Source organism: Pleurodeles waltl, chromosome 7 (assembly GCF_031143425.1).
Source record: "Pleurodeles waltl isolate 20211129_DDA chromosome 7, aPleWal1.hap1.20221129, whole genome shotgun sequence".
NCBI lineage: Eukaryota > Metazoa > Chordata > Amphibia > Caudata > Salamandridae > Pleurodeles > Pleurodeles waltl.
Genome location: NC_090446.1, coordinates 565,135,235 through 565,148,270, shown reverse-complemented (window position 1 = coordinate 565,148,270; position 13,036 = coordinate 565,135,235). Strand labels below are relative to the sequence as shown.

The 13,036-nt window shown below is 44.4% G+C and overlaps 1 protein-coding gene across 3 annotated transcripts in view; it reads left to right on the top strand.

Annotated features, from left to right (window-relative positions):
- The window catches only part of THOC6 (THO complex subunit 6), a 205,668-nt gene that overhangs the window by 158,359 nt on the left and 34,273 nt on the right, over window positions 1-13,036 (top strand). For all 3 annotated transcript variants that reach the window (XM_069244329.1, XM_069244331.1, XM_069244330.1), the window contains 7 exons: window positions 3,242-3,290; window positions 3,491-3,562; window positions 3,942-4,044; window positions 4,531-4,580; window positions 8,222-8,284; window positions 9,007-9,117; window positions 10,495-10,623. In XM_069244329.1, coding sequence (XP_069100430.1) covers window positions 3,242-3,290; window positions 3,491-3,562; window positions 3,942-4,044; window positions 4,531-4,580; window positions 8,222-8,284; window positions 9,007-9,117; window positions 10,495-10,623 — 577 coding nt within the window. The remainder of the gene's footprint in view (window positions 1-3,241; window positions 3,291-3,490; window positions 3,563-3,941; window positions 4,045-4,530; window positions 4,581-8,221; window positions 8,285-9,006; window positions 9,118-10,494; window positions 10,624-13,036) is intronic.

The window sequence follows — 13,036 nt, the reverse complement described above, 5'->3', positions numbered from 1 at the left end:
CTTTAGAGACCTTCCCTGGCATCAGGGCCCTTGGTACCAGGGGTACCAGTTACAAGGGACTTACCTGGATGCCAGGGTGTGCCAATTGTGGAAACAAAAGTACAGGTTAGGGAAAGAACACTGGTGCTGGGGCCTGGTTAGCAGGCCTCAGCACACTTTCAAATCAAAACTTGGCATCAGCAAAGGCAAAAAGTCAGGGGGTAACCATGCCAAGGAGGCATTTCCTTACACCAATCCTGGATAGGCCAGTCAACCATACCATTTATATAGGGAGCACTTGCACTTCAGCACTGATTAGCAGTGGTAAAGAGCACAAAGCCAATAAACCAGAAAACACAGATCCCAAAAAAATAGGAGGAAGAAGGCAAAACATTTGGGGGATAACCCTGCAAAAAGGGCAATTTCCAACAGAGCTGAAGTAGAGTTTCAAGCCCACGCAGCCATGCTGGGCATCCTTTAACACCTCCTTGACTTAACCTCAAAACAGGCTAACAAACAAAGAGGACATGGACCCCTGGTGCCTGGAATAATGTCCCAGGACACTCCTAACATCAAAGACTGACAGGCTACAAAGTTACCTCTTCTCCAAACTCCAACTAAGAATTCCTCTCCTATAAGGGAGGCACCCACTTAATGGGTGGAAACTACACCACAGGAGTCTAAAGCTATATTAGCTGAGCTCCTAGAGGTAAAAGAATCCCTCTGAGAGAACACTAAGGTAGAGCAACAATCCTGCCCTACCTTAGAAAGCTTGGAACAGCCATTCTGTCCGCCCACAGAAACTTTGGGGTAGCACCTCTGCCCCACCCCAGAGAACATAGAAAAGCAACCCTGTCCTCCTTTAGAGCCTTCAGGGCAGCACACCTGTCCTGTTCCACTCCCTTTAGGCCAGCAACCAGGCGAGCCTTTAGGGCAGCACCCCTGTGCTGCTCTAAACCCCTTAGGACAGCGACCCTGCCCTACCACAGAGCCACTGGGACAGCAATCCTGTCCTTCTCTGATACCCTTTAGTCCACAACCCCCACCTAGGGAAATAGAGGACCCACAGTTTAGGCACATGTTAGGAGAAAACCTCAAACTGATAGGGTGGTCCACCTCCCCACAGGGAAGGGGCCATACAGTGGGTAATACTGGGAGTAACCAATGTAATGCAGAGGTACTCTTCAGATATTCCACTTAGACAATAAAGACTCATCTGGCCAAGGTAAGCCTTATTGTCCTTCGTTTGGGAGGGGGGGGGGGTTATGTAGGAAAGTAGCCTCTTTTTAGCATGGTTATCCCCACTTTTTGCCTGATGTCAGTATGTTTTGACTGTGTTCACTGGGATCCTGCTAACCAGGACCCCAGTGACTGTGCTCTCTCCCTCTAAATGTGGTTGCTGGGACTTCACACACCACACATTTGGCATCCTGGTGCCCCCATATAAGTCTCTATTCTATGGTACCCAGGTATCCAGGGCATTGGGGCACCAGGGGTTCCCCATGGGCTGCAGCATGTTATGCCACCCATGGGATCCCATGTAAAATGTGTCTGCAGGCCTGCCATTGCAGCCTTCTTGAGAAGGTGCATGCACCCTTTCACTTCAGGTGACTACACCAGGTTACTGTAAGTCATCCCTACGGTAGGCACTCCTAGCCCAGAGCCCAGACGGCAGGGTGCAGGTACCTGTGTGTAAAGGCACTCCTGCATGAGCAGACTCCAGCTCCATTTTCCTGGACTTTGTAAGTGCGGGGAAGCCATTTTACTGGTGAACTGGACACAGGCCTATGCCCAGCTACATAATGGTAACTCCAAACCGAGGCATGTTTGGTATCGCACATGTCAGAATCATACTGTTGCCATTATTGGTTGTATGATTCCATGCACTCTGGGGGCTCCTTAAAGGACCCCCAGCATTGCTCTTACCAGCTTTCTGAGGTTTTCCGAGCAGCATAAGCTGCTGCCACCCCTCAGACAGGGTTCTACCCTCCTGCTGCTTGACCAGCTCAAGCCCAGGAAGACAGAACAAAGGATTTCCTTTGGGAGAGGGAGGTAACACCTCCCTTTGGAAAGAGGTGTTACATGGCTTGGGAAGGGTAGCCTCCCCAAGCCACTGGTATGCTTTGAAGGGCACATTTCCTGCCCTCCTTGCATAAAAATGTCTGCACCAGTTCAGGGACCTCCGGTCCCTGCTCTAGCGTGAAACTGGACAATGGAAAGGGGAGTAACCACTCCCCTGTCCATCACTACCTCAGGGTTGGTGCCCAGAGATCCTCCACGTGGCCACTTGATTCTGCCATCTTCAATCCAAGGTGGGCAGAGGCCCCTGGGAGCAATCTGAGTGGCTAGGTCAGGCAGGTGATATCACAGCCCCCTCCTGAGAGGTGGTCACCTTGCTAGGTGACCAATCCCCCTTTCAGGGGTATTTAGGGTCTCCCTCAGATCATGTGCGTGTAATGTTTTTTTCTTGTTTGTTAATAGAAAAAAGAACCATCTAAAAACAGTATTGGACCCATAACACACAGATCCTATGTCAGTTGAGCAGTGTTGACACAAAATTTGTGAAAGCCAAATTTTTATGATGTTCTTTTATTTCTGAATTACAGAACAAATTTCTTATAAGCAATGTTGATTTTTCCATGAAGTGAATGTCATACCAATCTCACAGTCAGCATCTCCTTCGTAACAACTGTTGCAATTTTAAGACTGCTTGAAGGAGTCAAATAAAATACGCGTTTATTAAGAAAATAGTTAGAAACAAAAGCAGAGGAATATCAACTCTGGGCAAATAATCCGGATCGATTTCTTAAAAGCTTTTTGAACTTCAAAATGAACTTGCAATTACTGTGGCCACTCGATGAACTCCAATGAATATAGAAGCAAAATATCAGCATGAAAGCAATATGGCTTGCAAGCTTCTTTTTCCTTACTAGCTATCTAAAGTACAATAAAAATGTCATAAGAAGAGTAGGGATTGTACGGCTCAATTAATACGAGAGATTCCAACATTGCTCAGCTATAAAATAGAATTTTATAAAGATCTGTTATAACAAACATCCCCTTCTGTTATAGCAATACATAAAAACACCACTGAAAGCGTCCTTAGATCTTGCACATTCAAAGCAGTATTCAAATTGAGGTAAATACATGGAACTTGATGCTCAATAGTTACATTTTAAAGGCACAAATAAAATAATGATATTATCGTTTCTGTAATGCGTCATTTGCACACGTCTGAAGCCAGCTCTTTCTGTCATGACAGGGCGAGTTTGGAAATCCCAGAGATTAACAGCATCGTTCTGAACAAGAAGGTGAGGTATGAATTTCACTGTGCCCCTGAAGATCCTCCCTCTTCCTACCACTGTCTCTGACTCCTCCCATCCGAGATGTACTTGCACATTCAGAGCTGTTAAAACTTGTTTGTAGCATGTACTGGATTGTGTATAAAATATCTTCTTGTTTCCCCTTCCCATTATATACTGCCTCCCCCTTCCCCACTTTTGTTTTACAGGATAACACACTTCTCTTGGGTGGAGGAGATACCTACGTGCACGTGATGGACCTCGAGTCCGGGACCTTTACGGTAATATTTTGTATCTCTTTACTTCTATTGTAGTGGGGGAAATGAAGAGGCTCATGTGGACTTATCTGGGTCATTGACAGTGTGACATGGCCTGAAGACCAGGTGCGAGCAGATAGAAAAAAGTTGCAGTATCAGCATTATGTGACATAGAAGCAACAATATAGATCTTTGCCACAGCCATGTTAGCCACTGAGCTATTCATCATTTTTACTGTCTATCCCTATTTGCTTGATTCCTCTTTTAGCTCCTTGTGTTCACTGTTCTATTTTGTTCAGCATCCATGCGGCCCTTTGGCTTCAACTTTATTTTCCCTTCCTCTGTGTTTATTCTCCTTCCATATGTTGTGGTCTTATGTCTGTTTTCTGTCTACACCCTGCAGCATGTTCTGAAGGGGCACAAGGATTATATCCACTGCCTGGCTCTGCGGGAGCAGTTCAGAGAGTGTCTTTCAGGGAGTGAAGATGGTACAGTGCGCCTCTGGGGTAAGTATTGCAGTGAGGGTTTGGGTGGGGTGAGGGAAGGAACTGTGCACTTCTTGGTATATATTGCCGGGAGGGATTTGGAAGAGGCTTGGTATAGAAGTGCAGGCTTTAGGTTATAGAAACGGTAAATCCCTAAAGGGTATTAGGGACTCGGATAAACGGACCATATCTGGTTACCGGATGTCACATTTAAAGTAGCTGTGCTTTTGCCTGAGCCCCCCTGCAGAGTTCTCGTGCCATTTGGCCTAGCTCATCTCGCACCAAGATCATTCACTCTATATCACTGAAGTTGGCACATTCACGTAACATAAGAACACGTTCATTCACACTACTTAAAACACATCTTTGTAAACTGAATGGGGCTCTTCTATGCAATCGAAACCTCAGAACCATTTGAAAAGACGTCCTGGAATTATTGGTACTGTGATACTTCTTCAGTGCTACTCAACTTTTTTTTACCTTCTTGTCTCCATTCCTCACCTACAGATCTCCGCACTGGAGGGGAAATTCACACTATTGAAGTCTACAAATATGAGGTAAGTATATTGTGATCTATTCTTAAGGTCTTGGGCAATATTGTGCTTTTTTTTTTGTCACATATGTATTTTTTTATTAGTAAAATTCTGTTTGCGTCCTGTAATTTACACATTGCTGTGGGAGTAAAAGGCACAATATTTAATTTATACTTATTCGGACAGATTTGTGCTTGCATAGGTATCAGTTCTGGCTTTTATTTTGGGGGAGGTAAAGGAACAACTTTCTTGTGTGACCTAAGTCTGGCAGCAAAGTTCTTGCCTGATGTATGGGTTATTTAGTAGTGTTGTGTACAATTCCTGTGGTGAGGTCAGTCAGATGTCTGGTTCCTTCAGGTATAATGTGGAATGATTTAGAAGTCTTCTCTCAGTGCTATTGAGCAATGTCAGTCTGTTGTGTAGCTGGGGAACTCGTATCGACCAGTGACGAGCACATGTGTTTGAAATGGCTTCCCTTTTCACTTACTATGTCTAAGAATCAACAAAGGCGTAGAAGGGGCATACCTACTCTTGCAGATATGTCCATGCTTGTAATAAAATGCACCCTGCCTTAGGGCTGTAAAGCCTGCTGTAGGGGTGACTTACAAATACTACATGCTGTGTTTAGGGGACATGGCGCACAGGCTGTGTGCCATGAGGTGTTTTCACTTTTGGGAGCACCTTGTCACACAGCCTGCAATGGCAGTCTGCAGGAGATTGGTGCAGAGTACCTTAGAGTGGCAGAAGCTATACTGCAGCTCTTATGGGCCCTCTTTAATACCTAGGCCCCAGGTAGCAGAGGTGCTAAGGGGGACTGGCCACTTGGGGATGAAGTGACCAGGTGTCTTGTTTTGGGGAAGAAACACTGGAACTGCCGACCTGGTTAGCAGGAACCCAGTGCACTTCAGTCAAAGTTGTATCAAAAACTAGGCAAAAAAGTTAGGGTGACCATATCAAAAAGGGGTACTTTCCTACACCTATGATCGTAGGAAAGATGAACCAGCTACATTAGATCATATTAGACACTCCTCTGTTTTTATGTGCCTTAAAAATTGTTCTTGTAGATACATTCCAGAAAATAACTGCTGTTCTGAGTATTTGATAATATTTGCCAATCAGAAACTTCAGCAATAACGGTATTGGAAGCAGTGCTAAAATCATCCCTCCAGGAAATATGAATACAGGTTTTCCTAATTTGTCCATTGTATTACAGGAGACGTGGGTGGACGCGCTTCCTGAAACAGAATTTAGTAACATCAGCCCAGGAGCAGATGTCAGATTGTGACATAATTCTAAAAAGCCTCATTAGACCCATGTAATTACAGTAACCCAGTGTCAGACTAAAATCAAGCAATGATCCTTACATCACTATCTGACATCGCTATAGGTACAGGGAGTCAGTCAGACAGTAATCTCACTGCAGTAACTGTACAGCAGAAAGTACTGCAACCAGAACCCAGCTTCCTACAGCACGTTAGAGGTGCCCCACGAGAACTTAACAATTAGCCGTGTGCTGGCTGACTAGTTCTAACTAGCCTGCCAACCCCAGACATGTTTCTGACCCTCAAGGGTGAGATGAGAGCCTTTGCTTTTGGGTGGACAGGAACTGGCTCTGACAGTGGTGTTAGACTACCCTTCCCAACAGGATGACCTGCAAATCTGCTTTCCTAGGCACAGTGCTTCAAAGAAGCTCACCATACTTGATATGTAGATCTGGCTTCCCTCAAAGGAGAGGATGACGACCTCCCTGCCCAGGGCCTGTTTGGCACCCGGAGAGGTGGGAAAATTGGTAGTCAGAGAGACATGCCCACCTCTCAGGTCAGTCCCACCCCGTAGGTGAGCTGCCCTAGGTGGACATAACTTTTGAAAGTCTGCCATCTTGATGATGGCCGAACTAGGAACTCTGGGATAGGATTATGCCCACTTCCCACAGGAATTGGTCATATAGGGGGCATAGTGAACCCAAGGGTAAGTAGCCCATTGGCTATTATCCTACACTCCCCTAATCACTCCTAAATTCATTATTTAGGGGAGCCCCTGCCACCAAGAAATCGGATCCCTGCTGACCTGAAGGAGGACACCCTGGAGATGCAAAAGGCAAGGACTGAAGATGAGTGACTGACTCAGTGCCAACCGTGCCAGACTGCTGACTTCGACAATTGCAAGAAAGATGCCTTGTCCTCCAGCTGCTGAAAACTTCCAAAAGCCCGGGAGGACTGCCAGCCTTCGCAAGGCACAAGGAAATCCTGTGGAGTAGTGGAGCTGCTCCCCTGCACCCATGAAGGCACCCAAGAAACACTGAAGAGGACTTCTGGACCGCCAGCACCTGACTCCAGACAGCACCTCTGCACCTGTGCCCCCTAGCCCGAGTTGAAGTTGGCCAATGTTGCCAGCGTGGTCCCAAGCCTCTCCCCACTGCAACCTTCACCCGGACTCCTGCAGCCTCTTTGTACAGGCTCCCCTCAACCAGGACTGCCTCCGGTGATGGAACCATGACGATTCACAGGACCTCTGCACCTGGACATCCTGAACCTGAGAGAAGTGGACCACAGGTGTCCCTGCATCCCCCAGGCTTGTGAGACTTAAGCATACTCATTGCTTCAGCCGGATTGGTCCTCCAGTCCATGCCTGCAACCTGTTTCTGTGGGTCCCCTCCACTGCGACCACTCCCAATGACGGAAACCCAACGGTCAAAGAACCTTCTGCACCCGGACGCCCCGAACCGAGTGGAAGAGGACCTGGTGTGGCCTTGGATATTGCCCCATATTCACCATATGTCCAGGAGATTGGTACCGTAAATCGCTGTACTATACCTGAATGCAGTACTTATTTTTCCTCCATAGGATAATGTTACTGATTCTGAAAAATGCACTAAGTGTCGACTTTTGAAACCTGAAAGTATTTTTCTTGCGAAGCGTACTTTATAGTGGTGCCTAAACATGTATAAAGATATTTGGTATTTTTGTAAATTGGTGTGGATCTTCTTATTGAGTCTTGTGTCTCATTGTGTGTGTATTTACAGATGCCTAACACTACTCTCTGCTAAGCCAACGGCTGATAGACCACACTACTCCCTAAAAGAGCACCACGGGATTGCTATAGCAAGCCTCTGTCCACTATTAAGGGAATCTCTGGACTCTTTGCAAGATATCTCGATTTGATATATTATAGAAAGAGTCAGCTTCCTACAATATGCATAGTGGTAGTGCCTTGTAGAAGTTCATTGATTTTGACATCCTAATTCTTACCAACCACTTTGTTTCTCAGCTTCAGTGAATATCTGTTTTCACCATTATCTAAAAGCAGGTTCACCTTGAATGAAAGTGTCAGCCAAAAATAATGATTATATGTAGTTGAATTAATAATTAATCTTTAACAATCAAATATGCATTTGGCGTAATTGGGGATCAGTATACTTTCAGGGTAACCAAGTTGGGCCGTGAAAAACCACTGCAGTGGTGACGATGATGAAGAGTTTTTTTTCTTCTGTAGAACAGAACTCATTATTTCTCTTCTAAATCTATAAAGATTGTCTTGTATATGGAACACTGCTATCAAGTGGACTGTGTAGACATTTATTTATACCAACTCCAAAGGTACTTATTGCAGAGTTTTGCTGCTCTCTTTATGGCAGATGAGTATTTTATTCTTTGTGTTTTCCTCAGGAGTGCGCAAGGCCCCACCATGGTAAATTTATCAGCTGCATTGCCACCGACTGTGATTTTATGGTGAGTATTTGTCAGCAGACTAAGGGAACATGTTGGAATGCTGGGGAAGATGTAGGATAAGCACAACATAACTAAGGATTATGGCTGTTCAGAGCTGAACATGAGGTGACTTTTGATATGGTCTTTTATATGGGGCATTGTACCACTACTGTCTGAGTTAATTTTGCTTAATTAGGGATGCTTCCTGTCTTGCTTGTATTGCTATGGATAGAAGTGGAGAAATCTACCCTTTGGTACAACTTAGAAGAATCCCTAACTGCTAGGTGTCCTGATGGGTATCCTGTCTGCTGCAGGGTTAGTGTATGGGCAGACTGTAGCAAATACCCACATATTTGCTTCCTTTCTAACCCCTGAAGGTAATTGCATTGGAGAGAAGGTAATGGGTTCACAGGTTTGCTTCTCAACTGTTGTGGGGATTCCTGAGTAGTGGCCAAACATTGAATGGGCCTTGGGAGCGACTGCCCCTCTAGCTCCATAGGGGCTGTGGAGGCTGAAGATGTTGTGGGTCATGCAGCATGGGCTATGTCAATCGTTGCCTCTAGGCCTGTCTCACTACATTAGAACAGGGTTATGAGGTGTATTCACTGGCCATTGGGTCTGCCCCATGTTGGCTCTGTGAGTACTTCACTTGTAAGGATTCAAGCATGCCTTCGATATTCAGGGTCTTTCTGGCAGAGAGAGAATTAGTCCAGCTGCTGATCTGCTCTTCCTTCTTTTCTCAGGTGTGTGGCGGAGGTCCAGCTTTGACTCACTGGCACCTGCGCTCCGTAACTCCAACCACTGCGTTCCCCCTCCCTGAGGTGCAGCAGCAGGTCATGTTCTACCAGGATCTGGTGAGTCTCTCTTTTACTGCACATCACAAATGTTCCCTCTCACATTAGGTCATGTTTGTGTTTATTTTACTTATATAGTTCTCATTCTTCCAAGCAGACATGCAAGAGGGTAATTACATCTCATCTCAATGGATGATAGGCTTCACTTGCCTAGAAGATGTACGCGAAAGGGGTTGGGGGTGGTAAGGCAAGCACAGATCAGCAGTCAAGGTGTAACGAATTCTGGTGCTGGTTAAAAAGATTAGTCACAGTTTACATTAAAATGGTACTTAATTGGTTATTGTGAGGCGATTGCTTTCGTGATTGTTCTGGTGCGGAAGATGGGAGCTGAGTAAACTTGGAGATGAAAGGTGTTTAGGAGGGCTGAGATTTGCATGGTGGACCATCAGACGATGAGGGCAGGGAGAAGTATGAGATAGATCCTGTGTGCTGAGCGTGGTGTGTATGACGTACTTGAAACTGGTTGCCTCTTGTAAATTTCTAAATTCAAAGTGCAGTTGGTTTCAGTTAGATAAGGATCTGCTTCACCAAGGATCACACAAGAATTTACCCAACTTCATCCCCTGCTAAGTAAGTAGGGTCCTGGACTTTAATACAGCAGTTTAGGTTTGAAAGTGCAGAAGGCACAGAATGGAGCTAATCTTCCCTTCTCATGAAGGCAGACAGCTAACCAATGGCAATTCATTCATGCATATATTTTCACTAACTCACACAGTTTGAGTTTACCGAAGCAGTGCAAATATGTCATGCTAATCGCTAGAGTCAGTTTTTAGGTGACCAATGTGCCTATTTCGGTTTACAGTAAATTTAATGATATCCATTCTTTGTCATTCCATTTCCCATACCAGGATTCGGTGTAGTGTTCATCACGTAAGGTTCCAGACACGTGCATGAATGTGTTTTTGTATATTCATTTCCAGAGGTGTCAGCTGAAAGGATTTTGGATTTAGGAATTAAGACCTAAAAGAACAAGGGTTGAACTGCAGGAATTAGTCGGGTGTCATTTAACCCAAGAGTGTTCATCCCTCTGAACCTTTGATATCAACGTCTGTGTTTTGAATTGTTAAACTGCTTTCCATCTCCTTTGTGAAGAGATGAGCTCACATAGAACATTCATGTGGCTCATCCCTTAAAGAAAAGCAAACTGTTTAGGTCTTACACACTATACAGAACAAAGGTAGTACCCAAAAGGCAGTTGCATAATATTTTGATTTATATTCAACTGTGTTCCATTAGTAATGTCATAGTTAAGATATCTCAGTAGTGCCTGTCTGCACCCCAGATCATTTGTGTCTGATAACGCTACATCTTCATTTTCCTTCTATCTCTGCTTCTCCTTCCCCTTTCTCACTCGTCTTCCAATGTTTATACTTGCAGCTCCTATCTGCAGGACATAGTCCAACCATCAACCACTGCCAGATCAACGGAGACATAAAAGCCCAGATCCCCTGCACACCTCAGACCATCTACTCTATGAGAGTCAACGAGAATTCGCAGGAGAATAAGGTACAGGATGGAACTTGGGGATGGAATGATGCCTGAGGCTACGGTCCCAGCTTGGAAGCTATCTGAGAGTCTTAAGATTAGCAGGAACAACTTGCCACGATCTCCCCTATTTTTCTGTGTGGGTAAATTGGTGAGGCCTAAATGGAGAGACACTTGCAGTATAAAGCAGTGTAACAAGTAATGCAAAGACTCACATTATCCTTGGAAGACGGGGCTGTGACAAGTCCGTAGACACCAGAATGAACAGTGGTAGCCTATCAATTAAGGTGACCTGAGAGGGAATGTAAGGCTGACAACCTGGAGACACGGATTCAAACCGAGATAGGGCTACTTAATGAGCAGAGCCCTGTGCTCTAAGACTGACACAAAAAGTAAATCTAGGAAATTAAACCTATAAAAGGCAGAGGTCAGAGGAGGCCTGGGATATGAAGGCTTAGCTCAGGTGTTGAGATGAAGGTAGCCCAGAGAAATACAGGAGCTGTAAGAGGCCCTGAAATGGCCAGGATGAGAAGAGGCAAAGGTGCAGCAAGGGCACCATAGTGGTGGGAGGGGGCTTAGATTGCTTTGAGGGTGACACAGCTGTGAGGCACTTCTTGCTGGAATATCCTGCTTTCTGTGTTTCTTAAAACCACCTACTCTGCTCTGAAGGAAAAACTTTGCGGTACGCTGTCAATACATCTTCAGTTTAAATCAAAGCACCACATTGCAGGAACTCACTCAACCAAGACCCATGCACGTCCAGTCGCATACAATTTTTTCCTCCCTACTGCTTCATCAGTCCTCGAAAAACTACTCGACCACTCGCTATGGCCAGTCATAGTTTATGAGGTCCAGCTATTTTTAGGACCTACTTGCCCCTTCTGGCGAGTTGACAAAGAACAGGTGTTCTGTTCAGTGAGAAAGTGGAGGAGCAATAAAGAAGCCCTTAAATTTTCTTCTTGTCATATTTGCTCTCTGTTCAGAGACAGAGGTCAAAAGTCCATTTGTCTTACAATTAATTTTCCTTCTCACTACAGAGTTCCTTGATTTTGTCAGGTTTTGTCTAATACACATTTAAATAGCTAAGTCAACTATACAAATATTTCCAAAATAGGTTTTAGTAGTTGTGAAAGGCCATTGTTTGTACTTCTGTGTGATGAAAAAATATATTTTCATAGGATGAAAACAAATCCGAACAATTTACTTGGTTATGTGCAAAGAATAAATATGTTTTCTGAAAACCGATTTTCAAAGATTGTTAATACGTTATCTAGTTTTATTAGTAAAGCTGCAAGTAAGTGGTAAGTTTTTTTTGGACATTTCTTGGAAACGTTCCGTCTGTAAATGACAGTGGTCAACTACATCTTGCTTTGGTAATATATTTATTAAAAGTGAGTGTTTAAACATGAACTGAGAAACATTCCTGCCCAGATGGCAATGCTATTAGTAAACTAAGAGGCAAGTAATGGATCTCGTGTTCCCTATATGTGGGCTTGATCTTTTTGATACATGGAGCAAACATTTAGCCTGTTTAACCAAACAAAACAAAAAAAATTGTTCAGAAGAAATGCCGAGCTCACATATTTGAAGGAGCACTCGTATGTGCCAATGAAGAAAAAGGCGACCCTGTAAACTAAAATATTTGACTAGGATCACAAAATTTGAGACCGGTTTACAGGTCAAGTACATTACAGTTATGGTCATGTAGATTATTCAAGTTGCAGGTTTAGTAACACTTTTATGATTTTTCAAGGCCTGTGCATGTAAATCTCTTATGACAAAGGATGCTGCCAGCTAGTGGCAGCAGGCGCTGCTATGCCACCAGTTGCTTCGGTGCCACCAGTAGAAGCGCGCACTGACCCAAGCACCAAGTTTTACGCTGACACCTTGTAGCATTTGGGACTGGGATAAGGTTGAAAAAAATTAGCTTGACTGACAAACCTGGTACATAGATCCATGGGTTGTGTGCACTAGGGTCATCCCAAAGTTCCAACACTCATCCCAAACCAAATGCACACATTGGTCAGTCTGTTCTCACAAACCTCAGAATGCAGAGTTTTGTATTCTACAAGTAATTATTTTCTCAGTGCTTTACCAAGCTTGTCAATTGATCGTAGATTCAGTGCGGGCAAAGGAAAATGTTATTTACTGTTAAAATGCTTTTACAGACTGGCTTTTTGTTATTAATTCATATGCAGCCCTCACTGCCTCACCTCCAAGGAAGAATCCAAAAAGGCAGACCTTCTTAGTTTTTATGGCTCTGATGTTATGGGGACAGGTTATTCACCCGGCTAACTAGGTATGACTGTAATGCATGTCTGCAGCGTGAACCTCTTCTAGATTCACCTGCTTTTAATTATTTCACCATTTAATTGTCAGATGGCATTATTCCACCATCTGGTGATTGGGGCTGTAAATCCTGACTAAAGGCTGG